This window comes from Molothrus aeneus, chromosome 2 (assembly GCF_037042795.1).
Source record: "Molothrus aeneus isolate 106 chromosome 2, BPBGC_Maene_1.0, whole genome shotgun sequence".
Classification (NCBI taxonomy): Eukaryota; Metazoa; Chordata; class Aves; order Passeriformes; family Icteridae; genus Molothrus; species Molothrus aeneus.
Window position 1 is genome coordinate 99,750,720 of NC_089647.1, and position 23,206 is coordinate 99,773,925.

The following is a 23,206-nucleotide window of genomic DNA, read 5'->3' on the forward strand; positions in this document are numbered from 1 at the left end:
GCTCAGAAAATAGTACTGCCCTTTTCTGATCTGGTTAAGGCACTGTTACTCAGGCCTCACACTGGGGAGAGGAATTTCAGTGCACAGGAGATATTTTCATTGCATGGTAGGTTAAAAGGAAAACCTTCTTCTAGTGAACAGTGCTTTTCCAAAAAATAACCGAAGAGTCAGTACTAGTGTGCTGTTATCCTCTTAGGAAGATTAACACACTACACCAGGAACAAATAAATAAATCACACATGCTCTGAAGCAGACATGGGGAAAAAAAATGCTTCTTTTTTACTGAAAATATTGGGTCAAGTGACCTTGTTTTGACCTGGGTTTGGGCAGGAGCCAGTCCCAGTGGAACAAATGTAAGAAAGCTGTATTGAAATGGCTATGGGGTTTTTCTTTTCTTTTTGTTAGGCAGAGTTTTAAAATAACAGAGAAAAATCAAATCCACTCGAATAACTGATGTATTTATTTTCTTATATACACTTAAATATGGCACATCTGACAGTAGTTGTACAATAAACACAAAATGATAATCAAAGCTGAACAGTAGATCAAATAACTCAGTGCTGAACCTATTAGAAGCCAAATCCTGTACACTGAATTTCTGAAGAAAGTTTTACCCAGGAGCTGCATTAGCTAAGGACTCAGAGGCTAAGATTATCAAGTCTCAATTTCTGAACGACTGGCTGGAGACTGTGACTCTATTTCCAATACACAGTTTCATCTTCCATAATGTAACATTGAACTGCTACTTTCCAATCTTTCTTCCATGCAGACATAAATTCATCAGCTGTTGTTACCTCTTAGAGAACAATAACCAATGTTCCAGAGGATTCACTTGCATTTAGTGATTACTCTAATAAATAAATGCAGACTGGATTAATTCTTCTGCTATTAATGTGGAAGATGTTCACTATTGTTTGAAAGTCAGTGACAGCTACTTTGCGAAGCAGTGGATTTTCAAAGAATAGGGGAAGCTCAGTCAAGGAGTTTCTCTGCTTTGGGACCCATGAGAACCTCTCTTCTCCTTTGGACAGCGACAATGCCTGGAACACACTGGTTTGGCAGTTGGGCATGTTCTGGGTTGGGATGGACATCTGTCTTCACAACTGTTTGATAAAGGAGAAAGAACACAAAAGAGAAAAGCATTTTAATATGAAAATTCTTCATTGTCACATTCCTCAACTTTTTCATCATTGAACACTGCAATGCTCCCTACACACTGTTTGGAAAGATGTTGACATCCTACAACAGGGGGAGACAAGAATTTGCTGCCTCACAATTTCTGTCTACAGCAACGTCTTGCAGTGGTCCATTTGTCCAGATTCACAACTTAAGTGATGCTTTCCTTTTTTGAGACCAGTGAAGTCCTGAGGGTTAGCACTGGAAAGTGCTGCCCTTGGACTCTGCAAAGTAGCTGATCTCACTTCATGATTCAGCTTTGTTCCTCCAGAAATACTGTATGGATGTCTGGCATTAAGGTCCTGCGTCCAGATTACAGTAGTTTGTAGAAGCCAAATTCATGTAAACAAATTATTACATTGCTCCCCTCCCACCTGTCTGAAACATATAAATAACCAATTTTTTCATGCTCATTTTTAGCTCTGCTAATTGTTTTAGCTATTTTTATACTTTATATTTTGTGTTTGTCCTTGTTTTCAAAGCTGAACCTGAAGATGCAAATGTTAATTCTTCCACAGCATCTTCCCTGTGAATGAACCTATGAAGTCACTGGGAGTGAACCCTGTGGGTGACCACTCAGTGAGCTACAGCTCTGCCAAGGTACCCAGGGAAACTGGATGCTGACTATCCTTATATAAACTTTGAGACTAAGCTACTGCATGCTCCTGGGCCTCTACATGGGACCAAAGCTTTCTGAAAAATTTAAAATTTAACTAATCCATGAGAGCATTTTCTATCTGAGATTTGACACAGAAACCTCAAAACTAATAATACAAACAGATTAGGGAAATTCATGGAGCATAGTAGCCCCAGAACCATTTTCCTGCTTCTCAGTGGAGTCAGAGCTGGTTGAGTAGATTTATATGTGTACAAAATTGCATTAGGTTTAGAAAATTGCTTGCTCTGAGGACAAACTGGATAAGGAATGTGCTGTGTGCTCTGTGTGCAAATTTAGGAAGCCTTTGTCCCTAACCATCCATGAGATTGCCTTCAACTGGTGCAGCAAGCAGCTGGCACAGGATGGGTTCTGCCTACCTACAAGACTCTATCTCATTGCAAAAACTAATAGCAGTTGTAGTACAGTTTTAATCATCATTCCCTAAAGATTAGCAAAAAAAAAAAAAAGGTAGTAAGTATTGACACTTGAATAGTGACCTTGTCCAGATTTCTTAAAAATACAAACAAACCTTAGATTCCTTTTATACGGTATTGTATTGTATTGCAAATATAATCACCATTATTATTATTATTATTATTATTATTATTATTATTATTATTATTATTATTATTATTTCCCTAACTTCAGCAGGGTATTTTATCCCAAGTGGACCTCCCAGCCAATTAGGCACTTGCATCTCTAATTCGGCTCTTGCAGTGTAGATTCTGAATGGCAAGGATCACTTACCTGCAGGTTTCAGCATGAAATATCTTGTGTTTTAGAGCACAGCTCTCCTGGCTCTCCCTACACAAATAGCAGCTGCAGTTCTCTTTACTTTGAAAGAAATCTGTGGGACACTTATGTCTACAGATGCATTCACAATTTTCTTCATCAAATTCCATATGTTGTCCACACATAGCCAGCTCAGCAAGAGGAGGGAGTCCTGCAATAGCACATACATCTTTTAGCAGTAAGCTTTACATGGCTAAATCCTGCTTTTGAAGAGAGTCTGTATGTTCTATATTCATTAGGACTCGCACATGTACTTTCTGATAGATTCTAGACTTCACAATTTCTGTTGCAACTTCCTGTGCAGAAAAAGACTAGAGAGGATTGCACTGATTATTTCACTTTATTCTAATTCTGCTATTTCTTGTGGATTGAACTTAGCACACAGAAAATTTGGGTGATATTTATTGCAAGGGCCTAGTGTTATGCTTTGGAAAGCACAAATATTTACTGGACAGCAAGTTTTAAAAAGATAATCTCCAAAAGGTTTTAGTCCATACCCATGACAAAAAGGCAAATCCATGCAAACTACCACACCCACCACATGTGTACTTCACTACACAATCACTGCAGAAATTTTTTAGCATAATGCTATGTCTGCTATGGGGCAAGCTGGCCTAGCATTTCAACAAGGAGCACATTCAAATTTGTCAAAGATGAAAGAAAATACTTCATTTCAGAAAAAAAAAGCCAGAACAGACAAGGGAACTCATTGTCTAATATCTTCCCTGAAAATGCACATCTGGAGTACAATATGAAGCTAATCCTAGCAAAAAGGGAACACATTTTGTGAAAGCTTTATTAAAATGCAAGCAGCACATCCCTGGTTAAAGGTCATGGCATATAAGGTGTCATTGGGAAGGTAATTTCCTGTAGCTTTACAATTAGCTCTTGGATATAACCTATGGAATGTGAAATATAACCTGCACCTCTGCCATCTGATCCCTGATCTCAGTGCCCAGCAAAGGCTTGCACCTTACTTGAAAGAAACTTTTATTATTATTTACTCAATGATGAAAACCCAATATCTCAACAGAATAAAACCTAAGGCCTATTGAAAGCAAGGAGGGAGTCTGCCCAAAATTCTTGGAAGACAAACCCTTTCCTTCGGGTGATAAAACCTGGCATGTGCGAAGTGGTGTTGAGTGTTTCAATCTCACTTTGTTCCAACATCAAAGGCAGATTTTAAGTTATTTTGTCCCAGCCACTTGCCAAACACAATGTACTTCAGAGAATGATATTTTTTCTGAGGAAGTATTGAGTGTATGTCAACAAAGGCCATAATTGCCTTTGTTGCAAGCCACAGATTTTAATGCTCCAAGCTGACTATACAAAAGACTCTGAGTTAAGAGGGCTCTGGCTATTCTCAGTCCTTCAGACTCAGTCTAAAATAGAGTACTAATCTTTTCTGGACTGAGAAGTCTAACTTGCGTTTGACTGCCTAACCTGATGGGCAGAGGATCTTATCCAGAGTGAGAAAAGATCCAACAGAAACCACTATGCAAATTATTTCTTGCTTATTAACATTAGGAGACTGCAATCAGTAGACCAGTTTATTAGGTTATTTAGCTTTATTTTAGTTTGCTAGTCTAGGAATTGCTCAGCAGATAGATTGATTTATTGTTGCCTTAAATGGTTTATTCTTTCTCTTGCTGAATATAGCTTAAAGCACAAAGGCAAGGTTTCCTTCTCTGTCTGTTTCCTCTAGTGCTATGATTGCGTTATTTTGACCAATACAATTTCCTGAGAAAAACAATTTTTAAAAACTTTACACGGGACTTGGATAAAAATTTATTTCTCTTAATATTTATTGCCAATTAGTATGTTTAGACTTACACAAATATCACCCAGAATATTTCCTGCAATTATCTTTGACAAATTAAAATTTTACAGAAGCAGAAGAAGAAAGGCAGTTACTATTCTACAAATTTTATTCTCTTCCATTTCCTTCCACAGAGCTGAAGAAGTATACAGACATGCTCCTGAATATGTAGGGTATATCTGTTTCAAAGATTCCTGAATAACTTAAGGTTATCATTAAAAGTGCTCAAGTATTTTGAAAAGTTATATAATTTTTTGCGCTGACAACAGCTAACGTGCAGGACTGGTTTTGTTTATCTCATTGCTTATTAATTATTTTCTTAAGAACTAAAAATAAAATAATAATTAAAAAATAGTACCTGCCCCATGCAATGTATTCTAGGGCATTTTTTTCTACAGTTGAGAAGATTTCCAAATGCCCATCATAGAATTTAAGGCACATGTGAAATGAAAACTTGCACAGGGAGCCTACGTCACAAAATATTATAAATACTTTCCTATGTCCTACTCAGGTTGCTGATACAGAGAGAGTAAAACATCCAAGCAAAAAAAAAAAAAACATGAGATGAGGGGAAGCACATATGTGTGTTTATTTTCAGGTGAGTTTCCACACCATAATCCAAATCTATCTTGAGATGTGGAATAAAAGCTTTAACTCTCTCGATGTGAAAAGAGTGAGGAGATGACCAGAATGAGAGACAAAGAGCTTGGAGAGAGTATGCAAAAGTGTCTCTTTGTCATTCCATCTTTACCTTCTCGTCTGTTGGAGTGCTGTGTGTCTATAACACATTCACATTTGTCACTATCCCAGATCCATCCATTATGGCAAAATTTGTTGGCAAAGGGGCATCTAGAAGAAAAAGAAATTGAGATAGGAATTAAAAAAAGATAGTTAGGGGCATCAGAGTAGCCATTTGGCAAAATGAGCTGCTGGTGTGCTGGGTCTGCCACCTGTCCCATGTGAAGGCCTGGCATTACAGTGTGCATTACTGCTGCAAACAGAAGGAACGGGGTCTGGGTGGCTCTGATGACAGGGGGGAGCTCTCTGGCTCCCAGCAACAAAGGAAGAAAGTTTAGCACCTATTTCAGATTACAGCCTTAGGAAAAAGCTACAGTTTTGCAGCTCCACTTTTCCATAAAACAGCTTTACCCCAGGCAGGGTGGTCTTTGTCCTGCAGTATTCATGTTGTGTAAATTTACTGAATTTTGCCTTGCTGCCAGAAGGTTCAGTTCCAATTTAATTTGTGCATGTTCATGGATGCACAGGGGACTATTTCAGTATCAGAGGAACAGACTGACTTTCAGGCCCTTTGCTCTGGGAGAAACTCACAAACTGAAAAAAGACTGTGGTTCTTCTGTATTTGTCAAGAAAAAGGATTCAGAGTGGCCAGCAGGCTGAGGGAGGGCTGGAGTAGCTTTGCTGAAATGACACCTCTCGTCCCCACAATGTCCAACTCAGGGGCAGTGATGGGGACCAAATGCCAAACACAGGGCTTGACAGATTTTCGAGCTGACTTCCAGTGAGTCACTCAAGCTAGTTGAGTTTCTAGAGCCTTTGTTTATTTATGTAGCATTTTCTCACCAGGAGTACAAGTATTTTATGCCACATTTTGGAGTAAGATGTGAGGTCACTTTTCTCCTGTCCATGAGCCCAACAGATGCAAACCAAGACTGGATCAAAAAGTGAAAAGCCAAGATTCACATTGATTCTGACCCAACATGCCATAAAGTGTGGCAGAGGGCTTTAGCTTGAGCACAGAGCTCAGTGTGCCCTGGCTAAATAACGCACAAGCAGAGCTCCTGTGTCAGGCTGAAAATGTGTATGCACACATTCTCAAATAGCTCCAGTGGAGCATAGTGCCCATATGAGCACTTGGAGTTCCTGCTAAAGAACATAAATATCTTAGTGACTCCAGATGCTGCTGAACTGCCATCAGTTTGTTGGATTCTGATGACCATTCACTTAAAATTGACATGGTTTGGGTGAACTTTCTAACCCTGAGTGATAACCAAGTTATTGAGAAAAACTGTTGGGATAACAGAAAGAGAATGGACCATTATAACATGCAAATCAGGACAAAACAATTTCAATGTGTGTAGAAGTTTGCAAAGGAGGGAACTTACCCATCTTCCTCTGGGTACTGGACAGATCTTCGTATGATGGTGTACTGCTGGCGCTGGGTGTTTGATGTACACTTGCAGGCCGTGTGATTGGCAATTTTGATGGGCACAGGCTCAGGAACACTTGTCAAGGGAACCGAGATCTCAAAGAGCTAGATGGCAAAAATAACATTTATTTTTCAGTTTCCATTCTACAGTTAATTGTTAATTAATAATTACAATTTTAAAGAAAAATCTTGTATTCCTTTCCACCATTTTCCCCACCCTTGCTCTTATCTAGAGATAGTTACCATAAATATAAATGAGCAGAAGTGCACTGGGGGTTTTGAAGAGTAAGCAATGCCCATCAAGGTAGGAACTTGCCAAAATGGGAGTCCTATAGCTGTATTACAGCTATTAAACACCCAAGACTACTCAAAATTATTTGCAAGCAAACACAAAAACTTCTTTTGGATGCTAGGGCCAAATGGGAAAGAGGTAGGTGTTGAGAACTTTGGTTTTGGTTGCACCATCAGTTGAGTCTCTACTACTTACAGAGACAGCTATTTTACTGTCCTTGGGTATAATCACAGTATGCATCTTTAGGGACCTAACTTAACCCCCACAGCCTCCTCAGAGAGGGAAGAAACAGGAGTAAATCAAGGAAATTTCATTCTGCTGCAGCTGGGTTTCTGCACGGAATCATCCTTGAACTCTCTCTCTGTTGACTACAGCAGGAGCTGAAGGAGCAAAGCAGCCTGTTTTCAGTGCACCCAAATTGTGAAGAGTGATCTCTGAGTAGGGGTGAGGAGGCTCTGGTTCCTTGGGCAGCTCTGTGTAGGAGCTGTTGAAGGGACCCACAGTCCCTCTGCCCCTCAAACCAGCTTCCTTCCCATGGAAACCAAAGCACTGCGCACATCTTGGTGTGCCAGCATGTCTTGGCTTAAAGCTGCATCCACCTGCAGGGACTGAGTATTCCTAAGCAGACTGCTTAGGTGTTAAAACTTACATGTTGCAGTGTCTAACTTTAGGTGGCATCAATATCCTCCAGTTGATATTTTATACCAAGGGGAAAAATCCTCTCATATGGAAATATGGGAATAATTCCATTAGATGAATAAATCTGGACTGATGGTGGTGTATCCAGAAATGGAACTTAGCTGGGGACTTTGGAGGGAATGCTTATTTTGAAGGATGCTAAAGGAATGTTACACTCTGCAAAATTGCAGTTTTTCAACAAACTTATGAACTGCTGCTCAAAAAACACATAAATAAATAAATACTTAGCCTGACCTAGCTCCCTGAGCTGATCTGATGTCTTTTGTGTGTGGCCAACAGCTCATAACAGCTTTCTCCTTCTGGTGTGGAATGAAAGCAACTAATGAGCATTGACGCAAGAAGGACAGGCCCTGATTTATTTTACTCCAGCTATATTCCAGTACTACCAGACACAGTGGAATTACATTCCAACAAACACAAAATAAATACAGAAGTGAATTGGACCTGTTCCCCATAAGGGCTTCAATTTTCTTTTTGAAACAATTGCCCTTGATCTTTATTACGATTTAAAGAAAAGGCTTTATCATAAGTAGAATTTCATTTATTACGCCAAGTGAAATAGGAATGCACAAGATGAAGGTTTATCAAAGAGGACCAGTGTCATGTGCTTCATCTGTGGGTATGAATCATAGAATCATAGAAAGGCTTGGTTGGAAGGGACCTTAAAGATCAGTTCCAACCCCTTACCCCCTCCCAAGGGCAGGGGTGCCACCCACTAGGCCAGATTGCTGATGAGCGATGGATGGCTTCAGCCACAGAGTGGATTGAAAGTACTAAAGTTGGAGCTCTGCTCAGTCACCCACTGGAGCAAGATATCTCTGTGCATGGCCTCTAGTAGGAGTCTACAGAAAGAAGCTGTCTATGCTCAGTTTTTGGGACTGGTCATTAAAACTTGGGTATTGCCTGTTGCACCCATTTAGTAATTGGCTACTTGTTTGTGCCTCTCTTTCCCTAAGAAGTGTGTGAACTCAGATCCTGAGGCATGCTAATTAATAGCATCTGGTCTCTCCTGATGAATATGTCTCCTTTTTTGGCTTGCAAAATTGCACATCCAAAATTATTAGCCAGCCTTCTTGGCACAGATGAGAATGTTGAAATGCAGCGACCCAACAGAACAAAATTTCCTGGGGTTAAACCTTGGATACAGAGGATTCCCAGGAGACAATGATCTCAAGGGGTCCCCAGTCCAAGTGACAATATATTAAAGAAGGATCTAACTTCTGATTATCATGAGCCTGCAGTCACTTTCTCAGGACCTGATTTTCCATCTCTACACATATATAAACAATTTTTAATAATGCAACATGGATGTAAAATGCTATTGCACACTCCTGCATTCACTCCACATGGATAAAGAATTAATTCTTCTGTTTGTTATGATAGTGCAGACAGATCTTTCATAACAGGATCTCAGAAACCAAACATCCTCCTTCCCCTCCCTTTTTGATGAGCCAGGGTAAAAAGAAAACAGATGAATAGCTTCATTTACCGTTTTTGACACGTAAGTTGTACTTGTATTCATGCAGCTGAGACTCTCCTCGTTGCAGCAGCCTCCACATCTGAACACATTCACACAGGGAGGCTTGAAAAATTTGTTGGTTGTTGTACCCAGTTCTTTGGCAACTTCTACACAGGTTTCCCTTGGCACACACTGAGTCTTTTGCCATTCTTCATCTATGACTGGAGAGAACAGCATTTTTATGAACAATCATGGCAAATCTAAACCTCTTGATTAGTGAAGCAGAAGCATTATATTAATAAAAATGAAGTGCTGGCAGGCCATTTGCACTTACTTGGATCAATTTGCACTTATTTGGATCAATCTAAGGAGCAGAGGGACTCTGGGTGCAAAATTATCCCAGTAACTTACACCAGCTGCACTGGCAGAGAGGTTGTTGCATTTATCTGCCTTTAGCTTTCAATGCAAATGAGCGAAATCTCCGTTAATTCCAGCAGATCAGGTAGAGCTGCATTGATTTCCCTTAGCTGAGAGTCCCCAGCTCCACAGTGTCTATCTGAGCAAGCTGTCCCACACCCTGTTCCCCTTTGCTCCTGAGTAGCCTTTCCTATTGTCACTTTATCCTCTCTCTGAGCATACCCCACCACGCAGTCAGCAGGGCCTGGGCCTTAGTGCAAAAGCACATTAATGACTACCAGATTCTGGTCAGAGGGTTTGAGTACTCCTGGTGGATGTCAGCCAGAGAGCACAGTTTCCAAAATGCCCAGTGAAATCCAAGACAAACAGTCTCACACCTCAGTACCACCAGGGGATTCAGGCTGAATAACAGGAATATGAATTCAAGCGTGAGTTGTCTGTTCATAACACCATGGCATCTTTCAAGTTCTGAATTATGGTAGACTAGTTGACTTGGCTTGACTGATTTGTCAAATTCTGACTGTGAGAAGGAATAATGCATTAGCTGCCTGAGCCAGACTGAGAAAAAAGTGACATTTACCTAATAAACATAATACAGTCTTGAGTTTTCTCAAGAGGTGGCTCTCCTTTTTTTGCCTTTTGCTTGCTTGATTCAAGTTATGGAATTGCTCATGAGTCATCAATGCTTATGCTTAGATTCTTCTTAAAATGATGAAAAATTGTTTTCTTCTTTACGCTTTACATCAGGCTTGTGAAAGATGAAAAGCAACTTTTAAACTATTAAAAAAATGCTCTCTCTTCCGGCACAGTCCACCTCCCTACTATTGTAAAAGCAGTTCCTACATTTACAGGGAAGTTCTGAGAAAAAAGAAATCTTGGAATTCTTTTAACCTACAAGCTATACCTCGCCTTCAGGTGAAGATCTATTTTTCTCATTCCTGACTTTCCTTTTGTTATTTTTAACTTTTTCTTCAACAGACTTTGTATATTTAAATACTTTTGTTTATTCCTGAAAATATTCAATTCAATTCAACATGGTTGATTTGCTCCATTTTTCAGTCATGCAGAGTACAAGAAATAAGAGTTGGATGTCTGAATTGTGAAGAAGAGGCATAAATTAAGAGAAGAATAATCACTAAAATTGATAGAATTTTCTAGAATAATGTTAGTTCTATCAAAACACCAATCTCATCCTAACATTAAAATAAAAATAAAGTGTTTGCCAAACTCATTAATGCATGTGCATGTAATCACTTCAGATGTCACTTCAATGAGCATAAGCAGCGATGACCTTTCCAGCTGCACACATCCTCACTTTATTAACCACTTCTTTAGCAGAAGGGCTGCTACAGGAACTGGCTGCCAAGCTACTGAGTGTCACATCTTGTTCATCTTGTCACCCTGGTCATTTCTGAGACCAAGCACAGAGCAGCTTCTGAGAAATTTGTCTGTGATACAGTCCTCAGCTTGAAAGTGCTGCAGTCCTTAGTGACTGAGCAGCTCAGGGGAGACTGTGGTTTGGTGAAGTGACACAAACTTTCAGTGAATTCATTGTTAAAGCTTTAGAAAGGAGGAACAAAGTCCTGAATTTTCCCTGATGGAATTTGGAGTGCTGCGGAAGATACTCTAGTGAAACAATGATAAGTCTTGACCTAGCCTTCTCATCAAAACATTTTATTAAAACAAAACAGATGCACTTGGCAGAAAGGTCACTGCTTAATGACTGGAAAGGGTGTGGGAAAGAAATACATGTTTATGGGCTTGTGGTTCTTTAAAAGGAGCTTTAGTACCTTGAACATATTAATACATTAGAACAAAAGTACTTGCTGTCCTGGAATAATTCCACTTTCAATGGAAGAATGGCCAGCCCCAATGGGCTTTTTTAAACTTGAATTTCAGCACCTTGACTTTTAATGAGAAAGCTGACATCTCTGTGTCTGAAAGGGAAAATAGCAAGCAACTTAATAGCAGTTCCAAGCAGAAAACTTGGAACAGCTATTAAGAAAACTTTATCAATATTACCATAGTAAAATAGAACCACAGAACATTTTAGTTGGGAAGGGACCTTAAAGATTATCAAATTCCTCTGCTGTGGGCAGGATCACTTTCCTCTAGACCAGGATGCTCAGTATTCCATCCAGCCAGGCCCTGAACACCTCCAGGGATGTGTCATCCACAGCTTCTCTGGGCAACCTAATATCTAATCTAAACTTACCCTCTTTTAGGTTCACTACATGCCCTTGGGAAAAGTCTCTCTCCAGCTGTCTTGCAGCTCCCTCTTGGGTACTGGAAAGCTGCAATTAGACCTCCATGGAGCCCTCTCCCCCAGGCTGAACAGCCCCAACTCTCTTAGCCTGACTTAGGAGAGGTGCTCCAGCCCTGTGACCATCTCAAATAATTCACAGCACACTAAATGTCATAGTGACCTTATTATCTGAACATTATTTACATTATAAATATTGAGTTACACTAGTCTGCCATTGAAAAATGCCCATTTCAATGTTCCCTGCCTCAGTAACATTTAATAACATCTCCTTTTGTCATGCTGTTTTGACAAAAGGGATGTTTTAGTTTTGCAGAAATGTTGGTGTTCACTAAATGAGCAACAGTGAGTAGAGGATTACACCACTTGACTCTGGGTACTCCTAATAACTATGGATTTTTAATGTTTTTAAGTAGAATTACAAGGGTATGTAAGCAAAATGTTTATCACTATTAAAAGCTGTCTTAATTGTTCTTCATGTGTGTATTTGTTTTAACTTTTTTTCTGTACAAAATTTCTGTGAAAAATGTAAAACCATGCCTGTGATATGAAAATCCTCTTCAGACAGGCACTTGTATACACATTTCTGTGTTGTGGCTCAGAGAAGCAATTTAAGGCCTTTGTTCAGACATAATTTAGCTGAGTAATGGTGTGTGAATGTGGCTGGGGTTGTTGTAAAAGTGGTATTGGAACAGGATCAGTAATATCTGATTTCCCAAAAGGAAAGTGATCTGATAATATCACAGCAGGATAAAGACAACAAAGATTATCTCAGCCTGTCCTTCATTAGGCTGCAGTTTAGCTTTGCTGTAGGATGTCCATTTGCTGGACCAAAATATGGTAACTGATCCTTTGTTTTTTCATCCATGAATATGTAATGCCTCTTGAGCATCACACCTACAAAGAATAATATTCATACTTGCTCCAGATGGAAGGAGTAGGTTGTGATTCTCCACTTTTCGTTTCTGGTTGGTTGCCTCAAGGTCTTCTTTTCTCTGGAGAAACTTCCTCAAACAGATCAAGGTTAGGGCAACCCCTTCTTTCTCTCAGTTCCCACACAGACACTGCTGCTGGTGCACTGCCTTGTATCAGAGCACACCTAATAAAAAAGGGATTTCTATGCCTGCAGTAAAGTTTATTCATTTCTGCCTGCAAGCAAGTTCTGAGATGCAGCACAGTGCTGCTCTCCAGCCCCTCATCCAGTCATTCTGACCTGCTTTTTGTACATTGACTTCTCTTTCTCTTGTGCACTTGACAAATCCCTGAAGAGTACATCTTCCCTTTGGAGAGTATGCAGAGAAAATAAGCCTGATTTGGCCACAGAACAGGGAGGTGTACTCAGGCTGTTGTCTGACACTTTTTCCTACAAAGTAATTGTCCAGAAATGCCCTGTTGTTTCTAGTATGGGTATATTCTAGGAAATCCCTTACCTCCTTCACAGTTTACTGCACAAGAATCAGTGAGGGGCTTTGAGATCAGACTTGGCCACAAACCTGCACCTACCTTTCAGTGTGTCAATATCATAGAAAGCAGCAGCAAATCTGGTGGAGCGATGTGAAGCAGAGCGGGAGTCCAGGTTGGCCAGGCTCTTCAGCTTTAGCCTGCATTTCCACAGCTTCCAGTCCTCAGAGTGAGTGATGTGAAGCAGCTCTTCCAGGCTGGATGCTCTCCTGATCTGCTGTTCTGAGCGCTCCAGTGCTGACAAAGATGTCCTCTGGAAGGAAAGGGGGAGGTCAGAAAGGCAGCACTTTACAGCCTGTCCCCAGTGCAGCACGTGGAGCTCTTGCACCAAAGGGCAGCACATTACTGAGGACATCTGCCTGGGAAAACAGCAGCACACAGAGCTGTCCCAGGCCTTGAGGGTGCCCAGCACCAGACTTATCTGCAGGATTTGTGCCCACATAGATTGGGAAGGGGAGATGCCCACTTCTTCACCCTCTTCATCACAGCCCTCAAAACTATTTGACAAATGCAGATTTTACTGTGTCCCTGGTAGACACTGGTCACATCACTGCAGTGCCTGAGCTGCCCAGTTATGCCAGAGGGAATCCCAGGTCACCCTACAGGTAACCTGGATCAGTTCAGCTGGTGAGCCCAGCCCATGTGCCTCTGCAACAAGCTGCCTTGGGTACCAAAACTCTGCTTCCAGCCAAGAGACACCACTGCAGGGTCAGGTGAGACAGCTGGAAGCTGCACTAAGTACAAGGGCCCATCCAAATGGCAGGCAAGCACATCATCCAACACGCTGCAAAGTGCAGGATGCATCTGCCATCTCCCATTGTGACTACACTTGGGTCCTGCCCATGTCCAGCCTCAGAGCTGTGGCTGTGCAGCAGCATTAGCAAAGTCATTGCATTTTCCACCTGTCTGATGCTCATGACCTTTCTGCTTCCATTGGAGAAAGCTCCCTACAAAGACCTGTACCATCAGTTTGAAGTTAATATTCACTTTAAAAATAGCTGTTTAATACTTCATATTGCCCAGCATCCTGTAACAATAGTGCTTTCTTTGGCTGCTGCTTTCTGACATCTGTGTTTGTGCCTTTATCAAGGCTCCGAGAATTTATTTCCACTGACTCACCAGATCTGCTGAAAACAGTCTCCAACACAAGTAAGAGGTTATCTTTGTAAATGTCTGTGTTGCACTGGGCTGGTGCTCTCTCAGCTGTACTCTCTGGTCATACAGTGAACTGTATTTTTTGACTTGCAAACAAAGGGCTGCAGTGCCAGCTGTTGTAAATAAAATTCCATCTCTTTAAAGCAAAGCTGTAGTACAAGAGGCTGTCCATGAGGTGTGCAGCAGACAGCAGTCTGAGCCAGTAGCTCTGTGTAGGGCTGGGGAAGGAGTGAGGGAAAGGGCCACCTATAACAGGAAGATTTTAGATGAGATCTGAAATCCAAGCACTGAGTGCATCTGTTACTTGTTATAAAGACATCTGTGGCATTTAGTTCGCAACAGTACAGATGTTAGCCTGTACACATGGGCCAAGTTAATTTTGGGTAATTACCTTTCACTGACCTAAAATTCCTTAAGTGGTTAACTCAGAAAAAGTTGTTTGCTCTCCTTTTATGCCCATACAGAACATTATATTGTGCTTTAGCAAGTTGACATATTTCATAATAGAGATGGCTGCTTCATAGGTGAATGATTTCTCATGCATTTCATACGTGGTAAAAACTAGAAACCCCATCTCAATACTTATGAACAAATAGCTCAGAAGGAATGTGAATACTTAGCACCAGTAACTGAATTTCTAGACAGTTTTACAAACAAGATACCCAGAATTTTGCTGATCCAGGAAAGCTGAAATTCAGCTTGAGGTTAATGCGTCAAGACTTATTTGTTCTAAGAACCACAGCTTATGTTCCCATTCACTCCCATTCACAAACTGTCTCCTTGGTCTTGCAAAACATGTAAGTGTAGGATCAGAACTGGCATGGTAATGGGACCAAAGACATCAAAACTGAACTCTATTAAACATTAACTTTTTTCCTCTCTCTTTGCGGTACAAAAGAATGCTCTAGCTGAATCAGCATCCAACACTTCTAAACTAGTCTTAATTTACAGAGAACCTGTAAAATGAGATGATAGCATTCTGGAACTTGGAAGATATATCCCTGCACTTCTTGTAAAAGTCAGCAGTTTGGGATGACTAGCTTCTCAATTTCTCTTACTCCTATATCAAGAGGTTTTATTAATCACAGAATTGTTAAGGTTGGAAAAGACCTCTAAGATCATCAAGTCCAACCATCAACCCAACACCACCACTGTGTTCACCACTAAACCAAGCCCTGATTATTAGATCAGCAAAATATGAGCTTGCCTAAGCTATTCAGCCCTGAAGTCAATCTGTTGCCCCTTCTCTCACCTTGTTTCCTAACACCTATCCAAGCTCTGCAGCTTGATGGTATTGCCTGTTGCCTACCATGATAACATAAGAATAATTGTATTCCTGCTTCTTATATTTGACTTCTTCCCAGAGGGAACACATTTCACAGCTGACTTTTTAACTTCACAGGATTCCCTGTCCAGTACAGAATTTCCTGGCACCCTTTCCCATAACAACAGCACTACAGAGATAAAGGATGGTCTTTGTCTCTGGGCATTGCTGACACAAGGCGACATGGTGAGCTGAAGGCACTGCTGGTGTCTAAGGGAGGTCTGATTCTCAAGTAGTTATAGGATTTTACAGCAGGGACATCTATTTTGTTAATGACCTGGTTGCCCTGAGCTCCTTCCGTAGCAAAGACAGAGAAATATAGACACTTATAGAACTTGATTCATTTGAAATCAGACTGAAAGTCTTTTTTCTGGATGACCAGCAAGGCCAGGCTCACCAGATCACAAGAGGTGTTACTGTGGTAGACATTTGGTCAAACATATCTCAACTCAGCTATCTGGGGTATAAAACATCTGAAGAGAAGCACCAAATTTTGTTCCAATCTTGCTAAGTGTCAAAACAGGAACAGTGAAAAGCCCCTTATGTGTTTCTTTTGATTTGTTTGAGATTACTACAATGCTCTTATCTAAAACCTTGTTCTAAATGCTTGCTAGAGCAAACAGCAAACAGTGAAGCCACCAGAAAGACATCCTCATTGTAATACACTTTGACCACAGAGGTGGCTGCCCACAACCTAAAAGCATTCAAAAATAAAAGCTTAAAAAATGAAAAGCATAGAAGGTCCATCACCTCTATCAGCAGGACAAAGCCCTACAGCCTGAACTTGTCATGAAATCTTTCCAAAGTATTCAATTCTGGCCATACTATTTTGAAAAGGACAACACCAAATAAAAACACAGAACCTCTTACAGTCTCAGATAATACCAAGGATGAAGTACCATAGGGCACCACGCAGGTCTGGAGACGTCTTTCATTTACTGTTTGAATTCAAGCTCTGTTTAGATACAGACATACTCTGGCTGACTGAAAAGACCTACTTCGAAGAGTGCAGCTTTGGGCAGAAATGTGAATAAATCTTTCAAAATATGAAACTGGAGGAGGGTATTAGATTCAACAGAGTCCCAAACTTTCCTGTCATTTGATTTAGGATTTTATGCCCTCTCACTTTGATAGCGAGTGGAAAGCAGCTAAAACTAACATTTGAACAGGAGGGGAGCTCTTCACTCAGCCACAGAGCAGAGCAAAGATACATAGGTGTCAGACTGACATTTCACCGACATTTCTGGGAGATCCAGCTCCTCACAAAAAGCAAAAGAGGAACAGAACCACTGACTGCTTCCCCTGACTGTAGCCATCTGCACATGCTCTTTCCCTCTTTGCAGATATCCCTACCTCCCTTTTTCAGTCCTTCCCTGATGACTACATTCCTTCCTTCAAGGTTCCCTTCCCATTCTCCAGTCTGCTCTCAACATCTTGAACTGCTTGGATCCCACTGTGCTTTTACATTGTTTATTTTCTCTGCTTTCCCCATATTCTGCTAGGTGGGAGTCTAGTGAAACCTATCTCAGGCTGAGCTGCTCAGCCTCCTAGTCTAGAGGAACATCATTTTTTTTCCCTTCTATGCCCCCATACAACTTTCCTTCACATTGACATAGATTTTAGTGGTCAGCTGAGGTGAGCTGTCACCATTGTGGAAGTTGTTGGTTGTAATGGTTGCAACCAAGATGTGGAGCAGAACTTCACTGCACTTGGCATGGTACACATACAGAGCAAAATCATGAATTCCGGCCTCAGAAACCTTAAAATATACATTAAGAGTTGGGAGAAAAACAAATTAGACAAGGGGTCTTTGGGAAAGGACCATGGCAATGTCATTTCCATGCTCCCAAATGAAAAAATTACCTGTGGAGCCATATTACTGGAAAGCTCCAGATGTCCTAAACTTTCAGTACCCATCAATGTACAGCCCATAGTCCACCAGAGACATGCTATTTCCTGTGAGAAATGGTTGAGCAGAATTTATCAATAACAAATATCAAAGTAGCAGGTTTAAGTAGTTCATTCTTATCTCCTCAGCTTTCTGCAGCTATTAGTGTAATTTTTCTAAGTACCTTATCAAAAAACAGATCCCATACCCAGAAATAAAAACCAGATTCCTAATTTACTGAAGTCACATGTTTTTCAAAACACTGACCTCTCATATATTCCAAAATTATTCTTCAGTTCAAGGAGGAATATCTGTTTTCCTCTATTTTGGCAATGAACAATCATCAGGAAATGATAACCCAAGTTACCATTGTGATTTTTGGATAATTACAACTCTTGTCCTTCCAAAAGAAACCATAATGGGCTATCTATCTTCTTCCCAGTTATCTCAGATGCCAGAAAAACCCTAAAAGTAGTCAGCACTGGGAAGGAACAAGAGAAAATGCAGTGATACATTCAGTGGCTTTTCCCACCTTGGACACTGACTAAAACCAGCCACTGAGTTCATTTCCCCACTGATTTATGCTAGTCCAATGTTTGGCTTATGCATCATGTCATACAAATGCACAATCCCACAGACAGCCTGCCCTGTTCAAACTGGGCCCTTTCTTGAGTACTAATATTGGCCATACCCTATCGGGGGCTGCAGCTCTGCAGTTTGCATCTCTTCTCCACCCTTGACAAGCTCCTAATTTCCTGCTTAGGAAAAATAAATCAAAATTATGTCTAAGAAAGACAGCAGAACCCACCTTTGAAGAACTTCTTTTGTTTTTTCCTTGACATGTGCTGCTCTTTTCAGCAGCATTAATGATGTGTTTCAAGAGCTCCTGGAGGTATTTTGAACAACAGAGGAAAGATGTGGAGTACAACAGTAAAAAAAAGGCCTGCTAAGGTCCTAAATTTATTTGAGGACCTATAGCATAAAAACAAATGAGGTTGTATTTAAGAAAATGGATGCATGAATGATCTGCGTTGATGGAGATGAATAATACTTTGTGTGCATGGGAAGGCAAAAATAAAAATTGATAGAAATTTATATTTTGCTCAATCTGCCTGCATTTCACTCTGTAATCAAGCATGCTCACAGACCCAGGAAATATATCCTGAAAGCTTTACACATGATTACTTTCCTTAAGCCCCAGCCACACAATCTTTCTGTACAGTAGGACATAAACCTCTGCTTAAAGCTAAACACGTGTAAGAATTCTTCTGATAAGGAATGTTTTTCTGAGTTAGGGTCACAGACACTGTCATGGCAAGTGCTGCATAAATACCAATGGAAATTTTCAGCATTACCACTGTGTCTGGGGCCAGGACAAATGATAAAGGAATCTCTCGATAACCTTGAATTGTTTTATGATCCATTCTCTCAGCAGCTAAGCCATAGAAAGAAGGTAACAGATTTATCTTGCCAGTAAAAGCAGAGTGTAGCTGCATAGCACAGTGATGATTCTCTTAATGCCATTGTATCAAAACTTGGCCAAACAGGCTTTACATAAGGTCTGACTAAAGCTTTCAAAATTAACCAATCTGGGGGGTGGAAGTTTTGTCTCAAAATGAGGGCACCTGAACACAAAGTGTACTGGCAGCATGTGAGGGCATTTTGAACCCTTATGCCAGCATTGTGTGCTTTATGCAGCTGTAGCAACTGCATTCAGTTCAAGAGAAGTTATGTAGAAGACAAAGACTTGATGCGATCAGAAGGTGAATTCTCCCTGTTCCAGTGCTGCCTGAAGGCTAATCTCAGAACTAGATTGAAACCAGTTGAAATACTAGGTAGATGATTCATCACCACAAGAAAATACCAAGGAATTTTGCTTCTGTGTATGCTATACCTGAAAACAAGCTCCTTTTCTCTTCCACGATGCATTCCCCAAGGTGATTTTACCACAGTGTATAAACTGATTATAGTTGCAGGCTCATCTTGTGGAGATAGAGTGCCTACAGCTCCCTGCCAATCCCACAATTATCAAAAATAAAAAATAATCTGATTCTATGATTCTATTCACCTGAATGAATATGAACTATTTATCTGAGACTCCTCTCATAGATATTGGAGAAAAATAGGGCCACTGGGTGAACTTTCATCCCATTCTAAAGCCTGTTGATATAGCTGTGCCTCCAAAATGCCTCTGCCTCTCCACTGATGCTGAAGGATGAACTGGCAGATCACCAGCTTAGCTGTAGTGAGGAGACCTGAATCCGACTCAGCTGAGAGTAGTCAAATAAGATTAAATAACCTCTCCTCATCTAAAGCACAAGGAATTTATGAGGTACACAGATATAACCATCCAGGAAGTGCAACTGCACCAGGGTCAGAAGGACCTGGGACTGGCAGAAAAAAGCACTCCATTCCCTGCCTCAAAGCCATGGTGCAGCTGCCCAGCCATGCTGTGGCTCCCAGCACACAGACTGTGAGCTGATGTGGCCAAGGAACTGCAAGGGAGCTCCCATGGAAAAGTTTGGTTCTCTGTTGGCAGGAAAATGCCAAGCAGCTCCTGCCACTATGACACCAACACGAAGAACGACATTTTCCTGGTAAGAATGACAAGCTTGTGTGGAGTTTTTGCAGTAAGAAGAACTCTTTTGAGGGTTTTCATCATTACTAGTAGTATTTTAACATTATTGTGTCTCCTATCAGTTTGGAGTCAGGTAAAAATGTGAAATGAAGAGATGATACCTAAGCTGGTGTCTGTGGCCAAAGCAAAATATCTGAGAAAAGAGAGGAAGGCATTCATCCAAAGGGAGTACCAAGGAAACACAGAAGGTATCACTCAGGGTGATATCACCATGACTTTTAGGTAGCAGGAGCTCAACCATTGCCAAATTTTATCATAACAAATATTGTCTATAATACAGCATCTTGTATCCTTGGGGTGTTGCATAACAGGTAATAAAATAGTGAGAGAATCTTCTGCAGTTTGCAAATATGAGGCTTGGAGGAGTGACTTACTGCCCTATCAACAAGCAACTGCAGCACCCCATAAATATCTATCATGAGGCATCTAACTTTGTCACATGTCTGACCCATATTAGCATGCAGTAATTTTATCATCACTTTGTATTTCATATCCAAGGAGAGAAAGAGCATTTACTTTTCAACAGCTCCAGTAAAATCATACTTTTGATTCTCTGTCAGCTATGAACTTCTGATATATGAAGCTGCATCCCTGGCTATATTCCCTCTGGAAGCATCATTATTAGTGCACAAATAAGCTATTTTTAATTATAGTGAACATGACCATAGAGAGACAAAACAATTAGATATTTTGACTTCCTACTAAAATTATTCTCTGAAACATGATGGGCTTGTCATGGGATTTTTAAGTGGCTATTACAGTCTTTGTTATCTCAAAAAGCATGGATGAAATTTCAGGAGCATGCAGTACTTCACCTTCAAAATATTGTAAACAAATACTCAAATCTCTTCTAAAAATGTTTCATCTCTCTCCGAGCACTGCCTTGCCCAGACTGAACATTCATTTGATCATCACTGTTACAACATTAATAACCTGAAGGGGCATTCTGTTTATAGTGGGGACAAGTTTGGGCCCTGTGAGACAAATTTCCAGCTGTCATTTTTTAAAAAGGGTTTTTTCTCCAGTGAGATCTATATTGAAAGCATGCAGCTGTATTGTCCAAGTATATAGCGAAAAAATACACAAAGGGATGGAAATTCTTTCCTGAAAAAGATCAAGGACTGAAGAACAGGCACAGGAAAATTTTGCTTCCCTCATCCAGAATCTGTGCAAAACCTCTCTGCAGTCTGCCTTGAGAATTAGAGAGTGTTGGCCTTGGCTGTGCATCCTCTCAGGAAAGGGTGACTGTGACCACAGCACTCCATCCTGAAGTCCTGTGTGCCATGGCTGCTGGAAGAGAAGCTGCATGGCCTGTAAGAGGAGCAGTGTAGAGTTCTACACTGTGCCAGAGCACACGAAGAAGGTCTGACAGATATGTCACTTGTAGGTTTAGGAGGAAAAGAAATGGTCCAATTTATAGTGCGGCCAGGTGTTGTATGAGGTGGCAGAGGGCTGACAGGAGGACATCCACCTGAGACTGTCCCATTTCTCACTGATCCATTTGAGATGTTTGAGGGCCTCTTCTGCTAAAATCCTGCCAGCACATCGTCTGACTGAGACACAAACCAGAGGAGGAGAAAGCTCTAGACTGCTCCACCTCATGTTCAGTGTGGTAAAAAGCTTCATCCAGACACTCCTTCTTGAGAGTCTTCCTTCTTGGTCTCCAGTTTAACTTCCACTGAAGAACAGACCTAATTACCCATTTTCTAAACTTGGTGGTCAAGGTGATGATAAAACAGCTTCTACTTTAGCTGAAGATCAAATGTTTTCACAAGCAAATCATATTAACTTCTCTGGGGCTTCAAGAGAACAGCTGTTTTATATTTTGAATGGCCTTTTAACTAGAATAGATCTTTTGTGGTGTTACAGCAAACAAATCAGACTTCTTGCACTTTAGTAGCATGCTTACATTATAAAAATCCTTGGAGATGAGATATTTGGTTGCTGTATTCTCTCTTGAATAAACCAAAATATTGAAAGCAAATAACTCAAAACATCAGAACAGAACATGTTTTTGTGGAAGCATGAATCTCATATAATTTCATATAATTTTTTATGTTCAAAGCAGAGTCTGATAATATTTTATCAAAATACCTCTCAGAACTATATACTTTTAGCCAGTTAGGTCTTTACACCAAAATGAGGCACTTTTTTCAGCCAGTAAACATTTTGAGTATCAGCTTTGTCACTCTCATTAAACAGATGCTTGTTCCCACAGCCAGGTCTTTTGGCTCTCATAGGAAACATCCTCCAGTTGTGATTTTGAAGGTAACAGCATCCACTGTGCATCAGTTTGCTGGCAGTAATGGAAAAGCTGGAGTGGTATATTGTGGCCACATTTCTCTTCACAGAGACAAGCAAGACACAACTTCCCAAGGATATTTCTGGGATTCACATTCTCTGAACTACAGAGAAAGAAAAAAGAATTCTTATCTCAATTGCTGCACTTCTTGTTGTTCACAAGTGGAATGCATTGTGGAAGATTGTTTACCTGAAGGGAATTGGTAATTGGATTCTGGTGTGAGTGCTGTGATTCACTGACCAATTGAATCCAGGTGTGTGTGTCAGGACTGTCGGCTGGCAGTCACGAGATTCTGTGCAGTGGAGTTGAGCTGGGTGCTTATGCAGATTCAGTTTAGATGTAGTGTAATATAGTATAGAATAATATCGTATAATAAAGTAATTAATTAGCCTTCTGATATCAATGCAGTCAGATGCATCATTTCTCCCTGCCACGGGGTCACCTTGTTTCCGATAGTACATGAAAGAAAAGATTTGGTCTGCTAAGTTATGGATTTTCTTCCTGTTCAAGCCTAGTCAACTACATTGAGAGTTTACCTTTAGGCCCCTCCTACAGTGGTCATGCAAAGTACATTCATTTGGTAAGTGAAACAACACAGATGATTTGTCATAAATGTCCAGTGTGGCAACTCACTGATATATCCTAAATTCTGCTGACAGCTTTGGGAGCCTTACAGTACATTTTCTGAGTTTCTGC

The 23,206-nt window shown here is 40.6% G+C and overlaps 1 protein-coding gene across 1 annotated transcript in view; it reads right to left on the reverse strand.

The window, feature by feature from the left end:
* Positions 1–437: 437 nt before the first annotated feature.
* VEGFD (vascular endothelial growth factor D) overlaps positions 438–23,206 on the reverse strand; it is a 30,393-nt gene continuing 7,624 nt past the window's right edge. The window contains exons 2-7 of the mRNA XM_066571636.1: positions 13,246–13,456; positions 9,093–9,283; positions 6,569–6,717; positions 5,197–5,294; positions 2,582–2,777; positions 438–1,103 (exon numbers count right to left, since the gene is read on the reverse strand). Coding sequence (XP_066427733.1) covers positions 977–1,103; positions 2,582–2,777; positions 5,197–5,294; positions 6,569–6,717; positions 9,093–9,283; positions 13,246–13,456 — 972 coding nt within the window. The 3' untranslated portion in view covers positions 438–976. The remainder of the gene's footprint in view (positions 1,104–2,581; positions 2,778–5,196; positions 5,295–6,568; positions 6,718–9,092; positions 9,284–13,245; positions 13,457–23,206) is intronic.